At 34.1% G+C, this 21298-nt stretch overlaps 1 protein-coding gene across 6 annotated transcripts in view; it reads right to left on the minus strand.

Annotated features, from left to right (window-relative positions):
* Khc-73 (Kinesin heavy chain 73) overlaps positions 1-21298 on the minus strand; it is an 85856-nt gene that overhangs the window by 41909 nt on the left and 22649 nt on the right. For all 6 annotated transcript variants that reach the window (XM_013320918.1, XM_013320917.1, XM_013320914.1 and 3 more), the window contains exon 3: positions 2254-2417. In XM_013320918.1, the coding sequence (XP_013176372.1) occupies positions 2254-2417 (164 nt within the window). The remainder of the gene's footprint in view (positions 1-2253; positions 2418-21298) is intronic.

A 21298-nucleotide genomic window follows, 5' to 3' on the forward strand; every position in this document is an offset into this window, starting at 1 on the left:
AATATTAAATGAGCTTGTGAAATAATATATCAAAGGTACTGTAAGAGTAATGAAAAATTTCAAAGATAATTAAATCCATAGGCATTACTTTTGTTACAGATTAAATCATATTTCACAAGATATTAAAAAGGGATCGTTCATAAAACAAAAATATTTACTTTGAAATTTTACCGTAAAGCAAATACAATAATTCTCCACTGGTGATGTTTAAACGTTTTGTAAGATATTGTTTTTACACGAAATAATAATAATTATTAAACTTATTCTGTTTTCTATGCAATTGTTTCGAATAATATCGGTCGCTTATAACAGTATCCACGTTTTCACCGGCAAAGTCTGTAGTTTGAATCGTTTCGACAAGTTGAATAATCCAGAAACTAGTTAAGTTTGCAGCGCAATGGAGAGCTCCAATAAATCGTTTAACAGCAATACGGACCGAAATAGATTTAAAGTTGCAACGAAATAAATTTACAGAAGGAAAAGTTACACACAGAGTTGAACTCATTGTTGCGATACAATAGTCAACAAACAAAGTTTCAATCAGTTTTATGTTTACACTAGCTGGCGTCCGCGACTCCGCCCGCGTGGATATTTAAAAAAACCTCATTAGTGTAGCCTATGCGTTCTTTCAGACTATGTTCTATACGTATGCCAAATTTAATCGAGATCCGTTCAGTTGTTCTAGAGATAACTTCAAACACCCATCCATCTAAACATTCGCATTTATAATATTAGTAAGTTAAATAAAAGGCAGCTCTTCAAGGTATACGTTCGAAAAAAAAATTAAAAAAAAATTGAATAAATGGTATCCTATGTCCGTCTCCTGGCTCTAAGCTACCTCCTCACCAATTTTCAGCCATATCAGTAAAGCCGTTCTTGAGTTATAAATAGTGTAACTAACACGACTTTCTTTTATATATTTATAGATTTGTAATTATTCGGCGATGTTTGTAGTTCAATGCAATCAATGCCATATTTTAATATTTCTACTATATTACTAACATTATAAAAGCGAATGTTTATATTTAGATGGATGGATGGATGGATTTCGTTACAAAGTATCTCCAGAACGTCTCAACGGATCTTGATTATATTCGTCACAGATATAGAACATAGTCTGGAAGAGTACATAGGATACTTTTAGGTTTTTTTAATACCGCGCGGACGGAGCTGCGGGCGATAGTTATCTTACTAATATTATAATTATTAATAACGGTAGCAATGTTCTAATTGGAACATGTAATTGAGCAAGTAATTATTATGCATAATATTTCACAATCCATAATCTGTGCATCTTCTCGAATCGTTTACTTTGATGTGCAATTAAATAGCGGCATCCGAGTGTTGCAATTATTTGCAGATTACTTCTTTACATTGCGGTACATCTGTGTAAATGTACCTAATTACGTATATGTAAGTAATAGGTAACACTTATGAGTAATTATATGTTATTTTAATATTTTAACCATCAACAGTTGATATTTTTATGATTGTCTGTTTGAATCGACGGCGATTATTTCTAGGAATACATTTTATTTATGCAAAGAAATATATACAAGATACAAATAATTTAATATTACTTGTGGTGACTGTAAAATAATAGTTTATTTTATATTTTGTTGTAGTCAACATACGTACGCTGTCGGCTGAAACAACGTTAAAATGGCATGGAGTCAAAGCATTCAATTTGCGAAGCAATTTCCCGACAGAAACGCCCCTAGGCCACATGATAAAGTTCTATGAAGGACAGAACGGACGTAACATATATTTTGAATTACACGGATGAAAATAATTAGGCACAGTTATTAACTAACTCAAATTATGTTACTTTTGGATATAAAAATATAGTGTGTTGTATTTATTTAAAAAAAACTTGTCCAATAAAAACTCACGTAAAAATAAGCTAAAGAAATAACAGAATAACTGTGAGTTTTCACCCCCTGCTAGTCAAGAGTTGAAAACAAAAGGTTGGATTGTTAAAGTCGCTGCGACCTTGACTCTTTTCTATTTTCGTTGACTGCCGATGTCGAAAAGAAATATGAATAGTGGCGAAGCACTTAAACATATAACTGTAGACATATCTAATAGAGTAGAAGGTATATTTACGTAAAACTTTAGCATTGATTTACATGATAAATTTATCTTTTAAATTAACGGTTCAGAAAGTATAAAAATCGTAAAATCGAAATCGTGTTTATCGGATCGCGCACCTAAAACTGGCAAACATTAGTAACTCTATTTAAGTATCCTTACCTGTCTGTCCGTATGCAAATATGCAGGCATTGTAGCCATCGAATGCATTGTCGAGGATGTCCCGGCCGAGACATTCGAACACCGTCTTTTGTGACGCGAAGTTGGGCAGCGCTGAGTCGAGAGAGTAGAAACAGTGGTCGAACGCGAACGTCTTTGGTTGTTTCCTGCAACAAACAAGATCATTATTTAATATATTATAATAAACATTTAACAAACATGGGAATAATTAGGATATTTATCTTTAAACGATTTGTGTTTTGGTAAAATATACAGCACCGCTATTTTCGCATCAGGTAGTAAACTGTAATAGACCAATTATCTGATAAATGGTATGATTAATTTAAATGGAAGTTACGTTTGAATAGAGCTCAATGATTGAGCTTTTGAGGATGAGTTTGGCAAGATCCAACATTGTTTGCTATCGTGTTACAAAAATCATTATATATACTTGCTTCTAATCACGTCTTTGTTATTGCTAAGAAGAGAATTCCATAACCGAATTAATTTCTTTGATAATAATTATTTTCAGTTAAAGATTGATAGAAAGTATAATTGTTTCTAATGTAGAGACTTCAATAGGAAGTTATATTACAGTGGAAGTGGCAACGGTGAAGATAAATGGGGCGTTAGGAAAATTAAAGCGCGCATGAACCGAACACGACTCGATCAAACTACACTAATGACGGTAACTTTTAATTAATTTCGCTTACTAGACAAATTCCGACGTACAAGCTTGTTCAAGGACTGGATATTAAAAATACCAGTGGCCTTATAATTTGTAAGGCGCAAAATTTATTGTATTTTTATTAAAGAAGAAAGAATGTATAAAATATAGTGTTTTTACGTAGATATTATTAAATTGAAGTAGGACAGATTTAAGAAAATCGTATTTAATTAGGAAAACTCAGGTATAATATAATTAATAACAAAAAGAAAGATATGTGAAGGAACAAAGCCAACCAAGTTTTAATTATATTTTTCCTTTTGTTAAAGTATTCGATTAGAAATAAAATGCACAATTTTTCCTTGTAAATTATAAAATAATGCTCTATAGGTAGTGGCCAGATGCTGCATAATGTAGGATTAAGTTTGCACACCGGCTGCACGGGGATGCTTAGCTGACAAAGATGCCTACAAAATATAAGCAACTTTTGTATTTCCTTGCAAACCCTACACTGGCTGACACTGTTACAGTGTTAGTCAAAACAGACAACCCTCATATTAAATCTATTCTGGTGATTAAAGGTGGATGAAATGTTTTCCATGTCCACTCCGCTATTCTGGCGAATTAAAGTGGCCATTTGCTAAAAATGAATAAAATACTACCAAATATGTACAAAAAATTCCCCTAGAGTCTTGTTTACTTGATAGACGTTTTTTCATATCCCTTTGAGCTCAATGTTGTAAACACTAGCCTATCACTTACCTTCACAGTTGGTTACAAATAAAAGAAAAGGTAAAAACATTTCTACTAAACACTGGTGTAAACGCCTATTAGATAAGAATTTCTTTGTAAGGGAATTCTAAAGGTTCCTTATCAGATTGCTACACATTTAAGGAAATCTAGCGCAATTGGCAAGAATAGGGTTTACCGTCATTTTAGTTTCTTTATCAAGATTAGTATAGAAATAAAACTCTTAGGTATAAAGGAAATTCTCCTTGGAAACATACGAGCTAATCATTCTGCAAATATTTTATATATGTTCACTATACATGACTATGTTTTGCACTAATGATTAATTTATATGTAAAAACAATCAAGATAAAAGATTTGCAATACCATTTTTATATTTCATATATATTTTTCTTCAAGAAATACAAATAAAATATAAAATAAAAATCTGACACGAAAGAGTAACCGTGCAGCTCATGAATAGCACCCAATTCTTTTTTTTTATCAAAAGCGCCGAGTGGTCTTTTGTTTTCAGAGCACCGCTTCGTTTGCGGACTTTTTATATTTGTATCTGGTATATACGGGCTCAACCCGCCACAGGGATATATAAAAGCACAATTCGGGATATAAATCAATTTTATTTCATCATTCGAAAAATATAGATGAATTGCTAAAATTTAGGCATCAGAAACCATAATGGGAACCTCCATACTCCGATGTCGTGTCTGCATTTAATTAGTATATTTGCTTTGTAAAAAATCTAGCTTTATCTAGCCTAGCCGAGAGTTACGTGTTTATTAAATAAGAAACTCTTACTGAATAAGGTGAAAGTCAAGAGCTAATTGACGAAGCAAGAAACAAAAGGGCAAGTGTTGAATAGTCTAAAAGATCAAATTAAAAACAAAAACCTTGTTCAATTGTTTTGTCAAAATGCAAGCTTGTGTGTGGATATCGCATGAAATCAGTTTGTGCGCGCAGCAGACTGGAAATGAAAACGATACACTGCGCCAATGTCGCGCAGTCTGTTCTCGATATTTTACCGATGAGACTCAACGGAAAGTGTATCTGGAACGATACTAGTCTCGTGCTATTGAACTTGTTTTTCTTTTTTGTTGGAGTTTTTATTGTTCTTGTACTTTATTTACTACCTCAATACACAATTAGTTTGTTTAAGAATAATGAAGACAAAAGTTTTGGGGCTCGGGGCTTTTAATTAAAAGTTGAGCGAGAAATATGCGCTATTTGCCCATTGAAAACAACTACAGTACAAATAATTCTTGGACTATTTTCCTTTTATTGTTATTGCGAAATACCTTAGATACTAAATATATAGGTAATACGTATTTACCTACGTATTTTATCACGTTTTCTATTAGTGAAAATTTATAAAAAAAATACGAATGTAAAAACATAATATTCCTATTGCTTTGAAAGATAAATACTTGTATTTTGTCTTGTACACGGCTTGCTCATCCGTGTATTTTTGTCAAAATATCACAAAGAAACATGAGCCATATTCGTTGAAAGCTGGCAGCGCACAGCATAAATCAAAATTTCAATTTGCCCGCTGACAACCAGCTACCACGGTGTTATGATACCCGCAATATTCTACTGGCTTATATTTATTTTTATAGTTATTCTTAAATGAGAGATATTCTTGGATAATCCTATAAAATGGTTATTATTGAAAAAATAAATTTTACTACTTTAATTAGAGATTAGAGTTATGAGATTAAAAACATTGAAAAAACTAGTACAAATAAAAGTTAATATTGTCATCATGAACAATATTTCATAATCCATAAGAAATTCAGGACACTAAAATAGACCGTTAGTTTCAGTATTAATCCCCCAAAGTGCTACCTACGATTACAGCTCATGAAATGGTAATTCAATTTCACAATAGGGTAGTAGTACCTAACGTTAGGCCGAGAACCTTTGGTATTAAATTAGTCACGCGTAAAGGGGTTTTGGTCGGGTCGCATATAATGATTACATTAGTTTCCTAAACGATCATGATAAGCCATCTCGGAAGCGATTTATTTTAAACAAGAAATTAACTCAGGGTTAAGAAACCTACCTTGTAATAGGTCTTAAGGACATTAAAACCTTGATTTAAAAACCTTGGTATTATCAAAGGTTTAGATGTTTTCAATGTACTTGAACTTCAAGGTTTCCAGTTCGCTGCGTGTTTTGATATAATTATAGCGATCCATCATTTAGAAAAGTTAAAATTAACGCCTACGAGAACGCACTTTATTAAATACGTCTACGAATACGTGCTCTTTATTTTATTACGGCCCTTGTTCACGATACAGGTGCCACTTTATATAGTCGATAAGAAACCGTATTGAAAAATTGAATGAACTTTCCCACAATATATTGGAATAAGCAAGAAAACTATAACAATGAAACGGGGAATCTACTGGGACGTGTGACTACACGTTATGTTACCGCTGTCTGCAATGTGACGTAGCACATAGTACGGTGCGGCGACAGAGCGCCGGCGGCGGCGTCCCCAGCCGAGGCAGACTACTGGACGCTCGCCAGATACGTCAGGGGCCGTCGCTCCCGCCTGTCCACCCTGAATGGATCGCCAATCGATCTTCGTTACACACTCACAAGAAAGCATTATTCAATTTAACTTCCGAAAAATCTTATCTCTCGAAAGTACTTTTTCATGTACTCGAAAAGATCCTCGTACAACTTTCCACAATAGCTTTGTAATGAAAATGTAGCGGATTTGTTCTGAACAAAAAAAAATACAATTTAGAGAAACACATCAAGACTTAGTATCTTTTTAGTATTGAATGTAAATATCAAATTTGGAAATAATTATAAAATGTACATTACTGTTTTTTTTTAAATACCTCTACATATTAAAAACGTTCTTTACGTTACGGAAACGAAATAAATGATGTTCTTAGATTCCGTATGTGATTTTTAAGATGAATTGCAGAATCTTTCACAGAAGATGAAGTGAGTGGCTCGCAGCCAAATGCACCGACCTAGCTTTAGGCTAGCGAACTCGTCCGCTGCTATCAAGTGATAAGATTAATGGACACATTGAAGAGGGACGTTTCCGATTACTTATCTACCTACCTTAATATATATCAAAATAGAAAGTCTCGTGTAAATATTTAGAAAAGTAATAAAAATATTCAATGAGTTTAACCTTTTGTTTTATTAGAAAGTTGTCAACATAGTTAAAATATTATAACTAATTTTGCAAAAATTAGAAACTATGTCGTTATAATACAAATTCTAATCAAAGAGACAAGTTTATGTCTTGGTTTCAACATTTTCTCCTTTATATTTTAAATGAACTTAAAAGTTCAAAGGTTCCGAGCGGTTACTTTAATTAAAGTTACGTAAAGGGAATCCTGAACGTAGAGAACTAGCAGTTTATTACAGCTGAGCATATCTTAAATTAAATGAAACCATATACTATGCGAATTTATGTAACTAACATTTCTCCGAACAAAGTAATCTACACGTTTTATACTCAACAACAGTCGCTTGTTAAATAACTAAAGATTTCAGACTAAAACATCCAACTAATAGTAACAAATATTGCTTTAAGTTTCCACTCATGAATCACTTGTACAAAACTTGTTGTTATACCTTTTTTATAATTTTAATTTACTGATGTTTCGGTAGTGAATATCCTTATTAAGAAAATATTATTTAATATATATAAAATGTCTCTATAGCCGCAAAAACAGTCATGGCAGACGTTAATCAACTCGATTTATTTTCTTATTCAAAAAGGAAGGATGTAGCTCGGCTTTTCTCTTTAGTCTGTCGCAATGGAAATGAAGTCAATTTAATTAATCTCAAGATGAAATTGTGCAGTTAATTTAATTTTTAGATCGAATGATAATAATATTGAAATGTAAAAATACTCTATTACTTATTACAAAATATTTGTTCGATCATTTCCTCAAGAGTTAGGGATATCGTTAAAGGACAAACCTTAACACATAATAAAAGATTCATGTTCTTACCCAATTTGAATACCCTTGTCAAAGCTTACCCAACAATGCTGATTGAATAAATATATTGATGACACATGTGAGGGTTAACTTTACCAAAGGTTGAATACATTAAAACTTATGTAAAGTAAAAAATATAAACAATAAAAGTGTTCAACAGTTAATAACTAAATTTATCGCGAGTTACGAAACTACGGAAACACCTATAAATATCATTTAATTCGTACTAAAATTCTATTAAATAAACAGTGACATCACGAAATACGTTTAGAAAACATCATAAAAAATATGCAATAAGCAATAAAAAATAATAACAAAATATCGCTTTGTTGACGTTACTTACGCCGGCAAAGGCAATAATGTGTTAGCGCATAACTTCGCGTTGTCGCGAGGGAGGAGAATGCTGACACCGTGTATTTTCCCCTCATGGGGAACTTCCTTCAAGGCTTAGGACAAGGCCAAATAAATGTAATAAATCGCTATCTTTAGCTGTTTATTCCTAGGGTAAAAACAACAAAAGTATACATAGAAGCACACAAGAAGTCTAAATCAATTTACGTCTTACATTATCATATCTGCCGGGAGTGTGCCGCGGAAATATATCCATCGTTACGCATACCAATGTTTTTTTTTGTTATAACAGAAGGGGGCAAACGAGCAGCGGGAACACCGAAGTGTTCAACGACGCCCATGGACATCAGCAATACCAGACGAACCGCAGATGCGTTGCCGGCCTTAAGAAGGGCCGCCGCTTTGCCGGCTTCAAGAAAGGTTACAGATGTTATTCTGTAACCCTTCTTGAAATATATAATACTGTAATATGTTTAGTTAAAGCTGTATGTTGCTCATTCCAGATTTATGTCTTAAATTATTACTATTTTTTAGCTTTAACATTGAACATAAAAACACCGTAAGAGCTCACGATTCAACAACAATTCAAATTCAATTCCTGTTTCCGGTTGGCACTGAACATATAATATTTACCATGCTTTGTGTTTTTCTGTTTAGAAGATTCTGACATATTTCTTACGCTTCCTGTGCGTTCCTTCCTATACATCCGTCTCATATGCATACTATTTAAGTATATAACTATTTTTTTTTCTTTCTCTACAAAAAGTTTATCAAATATAATAAAACCTAAATGTAAGTAAAGCATAATATTAACTCTTACTCAAAATAACTAATTAATTACCATTTTATTTTCACATTAAGTATATAGTATTGACAAGTAGAATTACCCTGAATATTATTAAGATTACCTCGGCGCGATATAAATCGTGCGCCGATGACATTTCCGACAAGGGGGCGGAAGTATCGCGATACTCGAGATAGGCTCAGCCATTGTATACAGAATGTTTCATATTATCTTAAAGTTAAATTGCCATTGAACGGTAATAACTGATATTAACACGTTAAATGCCTCTCCGGTCACCGTGACCGAATCCCTGCAGTTAAGCGCTGCGTAGTTCACCTCACGAAGTTTTTTTATAATACCTGCGGAACCCAGCTTCTGATTAAACCCTAAACTAGATATATTTTGAAGATTCGACATTACACATCTGTTTCCAGCAAAAAGATTTTTAGTGATTTTTTCTATTTCTACTATGGAGTTTAATGGGTTAATAAGTTATAATAACTATTTACTAAAAAAAAAGAAAACAATTGTTGAAAATATGTAATTAACCAAAGAATGAACGTTTGCAGAATACTTTATCTTGATTTCTTACTAAGCTACCTTTGTGTACCTACGCATTTAAATTACACATTATCTTGATCGGAGGTGTAACGATCGTTACAGCAGCAAAACAAAAGAGAAATTGCTAGCAAAGATTTTTTAAATATATATGGAGACACGCTCATTTAGACCCTCAAAGCCTTGCAGGAGACGCGACTCATGACCGAACAGAATACGAAACGATTGCGTCACCCCACGCCCTACTTGGTAACTCATTTAAAACGCGATATCTCTTTCGGTTGAAGAACAGTCTCTTGTATTATTTATTCGTTCCAAATTAGGCAATTACGTTTTTTTCTCGTACTTGTACAAACGCCGTCTGTTTATTGAACTTGTTTAAATTAGACTATTCGCTCTGTAATATGGCTGAATGAGCATTGTAGGTATATGTTATTTACAATATTTTATCATGACTATTTTTTAACTAGACAAAATAGGCCCCTAAATTGTTTACATTACACAAAAGCCGCGTCGTAAAAAAAATCTTTTAAAACCTCTAGTTATATTTTTTTTGAATTACAATGTAGAGTCAAGTAAATATTGAGATTAACTATATATTCCATTATATGGCGTTAATCTTTGCATAAATTATACTTTTCTTTGTTCGCAACGCATTTAATGACACGTCACGAAACCGAACATCGAAGTATGACGTAATGCGCAATTTCGATGACGTCACATCGCTGCACATTACGCAGAGGGGTACTCGTAGACGGTGCACTTTCGATGCAAGCCGCATTAGCTGCGGCCCACTTTCATTCGCTGCAATCGATCGACCCTTGCAGATGAATGAAAACAAAGTTACAAATAATGTTAATTGGTACTCGAAGACAACGTTTAATCTTTTGTACTAACTATGGGTAGAAACAAACCAAAATAGAAAAAAATATGAATAAATTACTATACTACGTTGTACCGTAAAGTAACAACTTCACATTGCATTTCTTACATTATGAAGTAATTAATTAACCAACGCCTAGACGACCCTACGGCTCTATTTGCGTCAGCTGTCTCAGAAACCGAACTCGTGCCAGCTAACCGAAAAAACCGTCCAAACCGGTCTTACATACGCTACAATATACCTCTGACGAATCGATTATCAACAAACCCAACTCATGCCTTTTGAACTGAGCCGTACAAAACAGTACAATGTTCTTGTGTCTTTACGTGTGCAATAAATTAGTCGTCTCAACTATACAAGTTCTGAATAACAAAATCCAATCAATAACCTTAAACATGCCGTTTATATTAAAAACAACTGTTCTAATACTGTCTTGTAGATAAGTCAGTTTTTTTATGAATACAAACAAGAACATAGGTCAGGTAAATGTAAACGATCTCCTGTCATCTATGGACATATGTGACCTCGATAAATAAACATGATCTATGTTTGTCCCATCACACAAGGAGGCTAACATGAATCGATTTAGTGTACAGGTTACATGTAAACATTTAGGGCAAACTCTTACTAGGGGGTCTAGCACGAAAATTTGCGAGAAAGTATTCGTAACGAAATCGACAAAATTTGTATTAGTTGTACAGCGTCCTATTCCTAACCCCTATATAGCTTAAATAACAACGACAAATCTTAAACAAATTTTGACAGTTGCCAGATTCTAACGCCTAGTTTAGGAACCGATACGGTACTTGTACGAGTAATTATTATTCCGAATCTGTTTAAGAATTTCCATATTTAAATTATTCAATACATGTTTGAAAGAATAAGACCTAATTTTATACCTTTCAAAACATTAAAGTTGTATTCAAAAGGTAAGATTATGTTAAGCAAAAACATTTCAGAAAATATAACTTTTAAGAACACGTAAAATACGGCTGAATATAAAACCTACAAACTCGTATTACAGTAGTCCCTCGGCTGAATTTCCGGGTCACGGGAAGACGTCTAAAAGACTGCGAACCAGAAACGTCTTACGTTTCTCGGCAATTATGTTAATAAGTTGCGTGAAAGCGAGAAAACTTGTAATGGGATAAGTTACATGTCACAGGTCGCGTACAAACACGAGAACGAGGACGATGTACTTTTCCGCTTGGTTGGTTATTATTTCGTTCCTTACATATTCCTTAACATCTTGCACACTCATGCTGCCCTGGTACTTTTGAAGGCTAATTAAATTCTTACGGACCGGTTACTTTGGCAGGTGCAGATAAGGAACATATGTTTCATTCCAGTTTCTACTAAATTCCTACTACTGACGATGGTAACTTCGGCCGAGAAACATTAAAACTATAAGTACAAAGGTAAGCGAATTTTATTGAAACTTTAAATAAATAGGTATAGGTATACCAGCCTAACAGTACGTAGAAAATACAACTTTTCAGAAACGTTTAAAAACGAATATATAGCGAATTTATTCGATTTTTCGATAACTTAAAGAAACTATATATAAAGTGAATCATTCACACAATATCATCGATAACACATAAAAATCGATATATAAATAGAAATGTAGGCGGTCTATCGCAGAGTCAGACAGACTCACAGCCTGACTCTCTCGGAACCGTCAACCCAAATACGGGATTTTCTTCGTCAACACCACCGGACCCACGCAACGCCATAACCAATAAATGCATATATTATAATATAATTTAAAATGGAAATGCAGGAAAGTAGCACAGGATTTAGATAGGTAGGTAAATCATGTACCATTTAGGGAATGGAAGTTAGTTGAGGGGTGAGATATGAAGGGTGAGGGGTGAGGTGATGACGTGCTATGGCGCCGCGGCGGCTCGGGCCGTTCCAACTGTCTGCACTGGAACGCCGCCGATACGACGAAATCAAAACACGCAACTATTTCGTTACAGTTGAATGAACCATTACAAATTATTACTAATAGATCAAATGCGGTTAAATCAATAGTTTTATATACAAGTGTTATGTTAAGATTAAAATTAGATTATGAAAAGTGAGAATCAAGGATAAATTGCAACGTCTTTATAAAACTGTAGTTAATTTTGTAAGTTTTCATATATTTTCAATCATTTTGTGGCATATAGATAATGACAGTTGTCAGAAAGTCGATGAGTAAAGTTAGTTGTCAATATGCATTCCTAAGATGTAGTTTTATTTCCTTATATCTCCCGATACTACAATAGCTATTCAATTTGGACATTCGAACTCAATATAAAAAGATGACCTTTTAACAGTAAGCAAGGTTATCCGAAATATAAAAGAGAATAAATTGCGTAGAAACCATTCAAGGGAAAAATACCTGTGCATTGCGAATACAAATTTGGGCTACAACGAAAATCCATCGCTGCTCGATGTGAAACGAAACAAATTCGAACGAGACACGTAGAGGCAATCGAATCTTCATATAGATTGTATTTGCTCCGAACGAGACCAACTCAGCCAGCTACCAATTTCATTGAAGTACGACAAAAATTACATCTACGTACATATTCTCCTAGATTTATGTGCTAGGAATTATACAAATCATGACATTTAAGACTTTAAAAATTTTAAAAATTCACGCCTGCAACTTACGCAGAAGTGTAACTGTGCCATCACTTGGCCTAATTAGCATGCGATAATGAGTCAATCTATCATCCAGACGGGCAATCTCTCCAGGCGCAGCTCGCTACTTAATGAATTACTGAGCTAAAGCCCGTCGATCAGAAATTTATATTAAATTTGATAGACATCAGATCTGGATAAAATATTCCAGAAATATCTCACGAAAAACGTTTATTTGAATTACAATTTCTAATTAAGTAAATTGTTCCTCACCAAGCCGGGAAACATTTATATTGTAAACTAATATAGCACCAAGTAACCAATCCAGTTAATTCATGTATTGCTCTACTCTCTCTAAAAAGGAAAGCACCATATTCCTCATTACTTATAATTTTCGAATAGCGCACTGCTATTAAATGTTCCAAGAAATTATTCATTCTAGTTCAAAACAATGTATATAAAGTAACAACTACGTGGTAGTTTCTATTCCAAATGTCGTAAAAAAACATTTTGACATAAAAATTTTACTTGCAAATAGCACTTGAAAGCACGTAAATAATACGACGGCCCAGAAGGTATCAAGGACACGTAGATACTTTACATTGGGGTCGAGCCTACGTAAAGTGTAATAGAAAAGGTGCCATAAAAGTGACATATGGGACAAAACGTGACATATATTGTAGAGTAAAATCCATATGAGTAAGAGACTCCGACTTTACTGAAATTAAAATGAGCTAAAATCTCCCCATAAAACGTTATACACCTCATAGGACAATTCTGTTGTGGTTTTCTAAATAGGTTCGTAATGAAGATAACACAATGCATTCGTTATAACGAAATTTGAAAGCGGAATCTTGGTGTGAAATTTGCCGTATTTAGCTTTAATTGGAAATACCGGCGCCGGCGTCAGGTGAGCACACTGACCATGGCCGAGATCTGAGCAATGCACAAAAAATGTGGCATAAAAATAATTATTATATATAAGAAATGAGAAAAACAGAATCGATGAATTTAAACAAAATATATGTTAAACAATTAAATATATAATAGTTTATAATTTATTGATATGAAAAGAAAGAAAAAATATGAAATAACGCAATGCACATCTACATATTACAGTTATTCGTTTCAAATGCAATATACTTTAACCTTGAAAGTTGCGACAGGTCTTGCGTAGTGTTTAACAATATCGTAGGATTAGCTGGATCAGCTAGCCACGCGTATAACAAGATTGTCCGTGGTATTAAATAACACGATACATTATTATTCATTTCTTTACTATCGTCATATTTTCTTATTCTTAACTAAGTAAAGTAAAAGTAAGTAGCACTGGAAGACAGTGTCAACTATTTATTGCCTATAAAATATTTAGTCAACAGTCTACTGCGCAGTGAGATGACACTCGTGGTGATATCACGTCACTTTAATCTTGTTCATGGTCAATATTCACAGATAATAGTTATGGTGCGCAACAAAATACAAATATATTACTAACATTCAGTCATCTTACGTAAAAAAAAATCAATAAATATTTACATTACAGAATCGATATCGAAGTAATCAAACTGCGTACAGATAACACACAGATGTTTACAGTCTCAAGGATAACTAAACATACTATACCATGTTGCTTAAATTATATCATACAGACGCTTCTTCTGATCTTGATGGTCTTGCATTTTAATTACCTGAAACAAAATCAAAATTACAATTATCAATACACGCAATCATTTTCTCAACCACATGTAGAATTTCTGTACTACCAAAAGCCACTTTTCTTACAAATCTACCATAGTAAAAAAACAAAACAAAGATTGCAGTCGCGACTAAGCTAGTTAAATAGTCCCATGCAATGCTCTATGCACATTATCATCGGAAGTTCACTGCTGAGCTTCCTATTCTGGCATACTGCATTGTGAATTATTCGCGTAACCCGTTCTTTGTGGCAGTTAATTACACGGCCCCGCCTCTGCTCGTTGCGTTTAAAAACAATGCGGCTAAATTTAATTTTCATTTTTTGCACGTCCCGGGTGAGCTAATTTATAAAAGCATAGGACAGCTTGTACTGGACTCATTTTTCATCTTTAATAGTGTGCCAACATTTTTAGATAAAAGATTTTTTGTTAGTCTTTTTATTTATTAAACGAACTCCAAACAAATTAAAATAAATTAGCACCAAAACAACTTGATCATTAGGTTTCTGCAAACAAATATATTGCAAAAAAATAGTAAAAATTTTCAACTCCTGTCAGACGTTTAGCTTGAATAAATTTAGAGAAAGAGTTCGATAACACTAGCATATTTATTTCGCATGTGTTGTACCGATGACTCGCCGACGTTAAATTCATTTAATCGATACTACAAGGAATATTCCGCGTAGACGGCACGTTATCTAATCGTCGGTCTCCTTGGTGACTGCCTTACAAACACTAGTGAATAATATACCAGTCGCTGACTCGACTCGCATCCAAGAAGACGTTAAAGGAACATGTTCATAAAACATTTCATTTTTACATTAGTTTTGAAATTCATTTGTGAAAATCAATAAAAATCAAAAACCCTTCTTGTTACTAACATCCTTCTACTAATAAATTTAGAGATTAATAAAATTAGAGTGTCTGTATGTAACATCAAATAAATAATCATATTTCACGAACATGATATTAGCGGAGCGTATGACGAAAAACCTTATAAAACGATTTTACAAATTTTTGGTTGCCTGTCCCGCAAGTCTTCGTTTGTCCGGGCTTATCTCCGAAACGACTGGACTGATTTTGACAGGAGTTTTACTGGAAGGTGGAGCTGATGTGTGTGTATGCGATAGTATCTATCAAAGGAACATCGTAATACTTCACTTAAAATCCATGGTTACAGAATTATTAACAACCTTAAAAGACATCCTACTTAAACAAAGGCCGATGACTAACTACAATTAAAACACTTCGAAAAACATTCGGTACAAAAAACATAGTACAATGAGTTTTTAAATCTAATATTAACACATGAAAATAGGGTCAAATTAGTAGCAAGGCCGTATACTACTCGTATGAATGAAATTGCCTTATCGCAAGGTTAAAACGTTGCGAAGGTTAGCTTTTGAATAAGTGAAGAATAGAAATGTGCTGTTTTTTACGCTAGAAACAAGACAAATAGTTAAAGAAATCGTTACTACAGTTCATTTTATGTAATACAAAGTAAGCATAAGGAACTCTTATATAATATCTATTGACTAAATCAAGACTAGAAGATGTCATTATATATTTTTACAACTTTACGATGAGTGAAATTTTAATGTATATTAAATGTTATAAAGTAATGACCTTCCCGTCAAATGCGAATTAATCTGTAAATAGATATAAGAGCCGTTATCGTGTTTAATATCTTTGTATCCAATAAATATTTTAATGAGATATTGACGATAAAGCTACTGTAATAATAATTTTAATAAATCGACTAGACGCATTATTATATCGCGTCTAGACAAGGGTCAAGATCTAAATATCCTGAAGGAGGCTATTGATGTTCATTTGTTCGATACGCAATAAAATACGGTTCGCTTGAGACAAACAATTACGGACATCCGGTCTCTTCACAGCAACGTGGTATAATTTCACAAAATGTAAAAAGGTCAATGGAATGTACCATAACTAATAAAACGTACAAAATACAACATACATCTTGGTATATATCATATAATATCGTAAAACTAAACTTTGTGTATTCGGTAAAGAACCCAAAGTTATATTTGTTGGTAATAGGATATACAGACAAAAAAAGAAAAAATATTTTTTTATATTTTCTGACCATTAAAAACAAACAAAATGGCCGGTATGTTTTATCTTCAAGCGTTTCAAAAAAGGAACAAAAGCTTTGCAATTTTTTTTTCCTCTCCCATAGGACTTAGGTCCTGAATCTAATTTTGTCGGCAATAGATCGCTACTGGCAGAAAACAAAGTTAAAGCTGAAATTAGAAATACTGCTGTAAGGTAAATTACGCACTCATAGATGACTATCAAAGTTTCTTATCTCAACTTGAATTTTCCAAGTTTGCCTCTTAGATCAATTCAAAAAGTTTTAATATAACTGCGCGTTCATTATCCACGAAACGTGAGCTCTATTTTCCAAGTTGTAAGTACATCATCATCATCAGCCTACGTCTGCCTGCTGGGCATAGCCCATCTTTAATATCTTCCATAGTATGCGGTCTTCCACCTTCCTTATCCATCGACTTAACTCATCTATGATTATCACTTTGAAAAAGCTTAAAAATGAATAAAAACGTATTCTAATCATTTGAACCAAACGCCAAAAAAGGTAATATTTTACGAAGAAATCACAAAACATGGGAGTGGTGGACACTTTCCCCTAAAAACACGTCCCCTCTTAATGGAAATTTCGTATAATTTTACAGCGTGCCCTCGGAGGGTGCGGCCTGAGGGCGATGGGTCGGCTATGGGTTGGCGTTGGGTCGGTTATGGGTCGGTGATGGGTCGGCTTCGGGACTACGGCGATCGGTGGCGACACATTGTATTATAACAAACAACGTGAAGCACTGCCTTTGGGAGATGCTACGGGTGCTTTTAATGCTTATTATACAATACTCCAAATTATTTCAAGTTTCAAAGTGCAAAAAATATGTAAAATTTCTGTATATGGTAGAAAAAAACACCGCAATAAAGCTTTATCACATGAAAGTACCGATTCGAACAAAATATTTTCCGTGAAACATAAGAGTACTACTAATTTTAATCTTGATAACATGTAAAACCTACTAGATGTTTGTCATAACTCATTTATAAGATCCAGTGGCGGTGAGTGAATGAGTCATTAAGTTCCAAACAGGCAATATGATGGACAACAAATACGGTGGCGCGATATGACGAAGCCGACGTCCCCAGGCGTGGTCGCTCCCTAATGAAAGTCAAACATGCGAACCCTCGCCCCGCCCCACCCAAACCGCTTGTTATTAATATTGTTCCATTTCATGATATCTTCTGCAGTTTTGTGTCTCACTACCAATAAATACTCTCTACCTAATGAAAACAATACTCCAAGAAAAACTCGTCACTTTTCAAGGGTTTTTCAACTTACTGTCTTCAAATTGTCACCTCTAAATTTCTTGCCTCAAAAATAAATAACTTAAGAGAGTCAATTACTGTACTATAGGAAGTACCAACCAACAAAGTACAAGGAAGTAACACCAAAATTAATCGTCCTCATATCGATATTTACAAACATAACTCAGAATTACAAAATACCTACGCAACCCCCGGTGTAACTCCATTCTTTTATTAGTCTGGGCAAAAAATGAGGGATACGTTGAGGCACGCTGTGCGGGCTGCAGTTAAATAAATAAGTAGCGTTCTGTGCTGACGACCTTCACCATCTGCGTCCGCTCCCGAAATAGAACCGGCTCGCGACTCGCCCCCATGTTCTAGACTTACCTCTGACGAGACTCAAGTTGAAAAGGAAATAAAAACTTGGTTAAAATTTACTTTAAGAATTTAACGAATTTTATTTCACAGAGGCACCTGCCACTGTTTTATTTCGCAATTTTAAAACCTTTATCAATTTATGCTTTTCACTGTTAGCAGAAAAAACAAAAACCAATTCCTCTAACTTAAATAATTGACATTACTTTAGTATATTAAAATGTCTTAAGAAAAATAACTCTATAAACAGTCAGTTTGGAATATGCCTCAAACTTGATTCCGGCAAAGAAATGCCTGTAAGTTCCTGTAAGCCCGTAATCTAGTTTCGCTCACTGAAGCCGCAATTGACTTTCCCTTCGCAGAAAATAAATAACTTAATGTAAAAACTCATTGCCACGAGCAAAATTGTACTAAAACCAGCGATATTTTTAAGAGGAGGAGCTAGCTTTAGAAAATCGTCCTTTTATAGGCAATAAAATCCTTAACAAAAACCTTTCACGTTTACCGGGATTAGCGCGAAATCTTGGAGGGGCCGTTTTAGCAATGACCAGTTTAAATATAAACAAATAAACAACGATTTTGAATTAAATAAGGGTCGCTATTTTCATAAAATGAAATTATAAGGATTGACACTCTTTTAAACGGTTGAAGGGATTTTCGTACCTTTGTGTTTCCTCATTAAAAAACGTAAATGTAGATGTAATGTAAATGTTCAACTAGAGAGTCAGTACCGCGTTCCAATCAAGGAGTTACGAGCCTTTCTGTGAAAACGGACAAGAATTGCGTACGCCAATTCTGTAAGTCATTCATAAGCCGGTAAACGCCCCCTGGGGGTTTACTGTCGAACTAACCTCTCGCTCTTTTCGAACTTGGAAATTCCATTTGGGTTCTGTACGTGCGGACGCTCCTTAATGCTCCTTATTCCAAAGCGTCTACAATTTAAAGGGAATTCTTACAAACTTATGAGGACTAAATTCCGTACACAATAGACAGGCACACAATCAAATCGAATTCACATCGATAGATAGAAACATAAGATGTATTGAATACAAAACGATTCCGTACTACACGATTACTTTACTCCACCTACTAAACCGGCTAAAACTAATTTTATCGATAAGTGAAATTGTCCTTGTTAAAATATAAATAGCGAATAAACCGTACTACGTTTTTATCTTACGCTATTGTTCAAGAAACAATGAGACCAATTGGCTGAAGCGGCTCAGCCGTCCACAAGAAGCCATTCCAACGCTCTTAGCCTTGAGAATGAGATCCGCGGAAGTCTTCCCTCGCTTCGTTTCGAGAACAATAACAATATCGCCATTCTTCGGGCACGTATTACGCTGAACACGTGTATTCATTGTAGTATTTGCGGGACGAAGGAAATCTCATTGTAAACTTGCGTCGGGTCAACAACTAAATTACATTCCTTTGCTAACACAATATAATCGTGCGAATATAAATACATCGCACGAAAGCAATCAGAAAGGGATCGTTGGCTCAGCTTTCAGTGTGTAGGCGGAGTAACAATTCTGGATTAAAGGAGCGCCACACGGTAATGCATCGAAAATTGATATTTTATTTAAATAAAACGGTCGATATGCTAAGTAGACAGGAACACAATACGATGTTTCATTAGACATTAAAACAACAAAAATGATCACAGTAAAGAAGCATAAAAAGAATTAAAGGATTTACATTATGCAAGATTCTGAGACTGAGAAACTACTACTAAGAATGTAAACTTTAAAAAGAAAGTCTAAAAACATTGCTTGATCTTTTACAAGAGTAAGAAATTACAAAGACTATCGATGTTTATACAATAGAATAATCAGTAGCTGCAATACTTAATGTTAGCTTGCGATGCCGCAGTATAAATCAAATGTAATTTCACAATAGTGCGTGGATCGTAAAAGGTACTGAAGCTGAGCGCTAAGCCACGTGACGTTTAGGTTTCGCCAGCATCTTAGGTCTGTTGCGCAATCAAACACCTCCCACACGACTCCAAGACCAGCTGTGATTCACCAATTGACACAGTTAATATAGTACTAATTTAGGGAAACTCTGAGGGCGAATCCCATAAATCATAGAAATTTTGGTTAAAGGTAGATCGTAGGAGGTTAAATTTAAAAGTTTCTAAATTCCTGATGATCATCCTAACAATTGGCAACTGTTTTAAAAGAAAACTTTTATTTATAAGCCTTATTAGAACATTAACGTTAGGTTATATAAACAAGATGGTTAAAAATGAAAATCACATGAAACACATGAATTAAACGTAAAGTGTACACCTCTGTTATTACTGTAGGGTATAGAAAGTTACGATATTGAGATAAAGTAGCAAGTACAACAGCAGTGGGTGTGTTCTTAGAACATTTACTTTCCATAAACGTGATTTCTCAGTAGTCTATTTCAGGTGTTAGCTTTAACATCGAACTGAATCAACACCAGCTCCTTCACGCGAACAGTTACGTATTACTAATTACCGAGACTATTAACGATATTAAGGAAAATTATAGAGCTTATTTACGAAGTTTGACTTACTTTTCTAGGTAGAAAGAGTAATTATTTGCCATTTTTATCGCTGTTTAAGTTTCCAGCGCAGAAAAGTATTCATGTTGAAAAAAATATTTGGTAAATTATCATAATTTATCTCAATAAAAATTTCATCGAAATATAAACATAATTTTTTAAACATAAGGCCTTTGATAGATTTTTTATCATTACAGGTAGATAAGACGAGAGTGCTCCACATTCTCAGACACGGTGGGCTTCCCATAAATCGCTTATCTTGCCGTATCGATCCAAAAACAACGCCGCTGATAATAATTAAACTCGAGTCTTTAATCTTATCCACCGTACACGAATTAATGGGCACCCTATTTTACAAATAAAGGTACTCGTAATAACAGTCTGGATTTTAGTTGACATTTAGACGTAAGAAAAGAAAACGTGTAAAAAAAACTTTCATGTGACTCCCTTGTAATTCAGAACCATCTCAAATCCCGTGAATCA

This window comes from Papilio xuthus, unplaced genomic scaffold, assembly GCF_000836235.2.
Source record: "Papilio xuthus unplaced genomic scaffold, Pxut_1.1 DF825946.1, whole genome shotgun sequence".
NCBI classification, from domain to species: domain Eukaryota; kingdom Metazoa; phylum Arthropoda; class Insecta; order Lepidoptera; family Papilionidae; genus Papilio; species Papilio xuthus.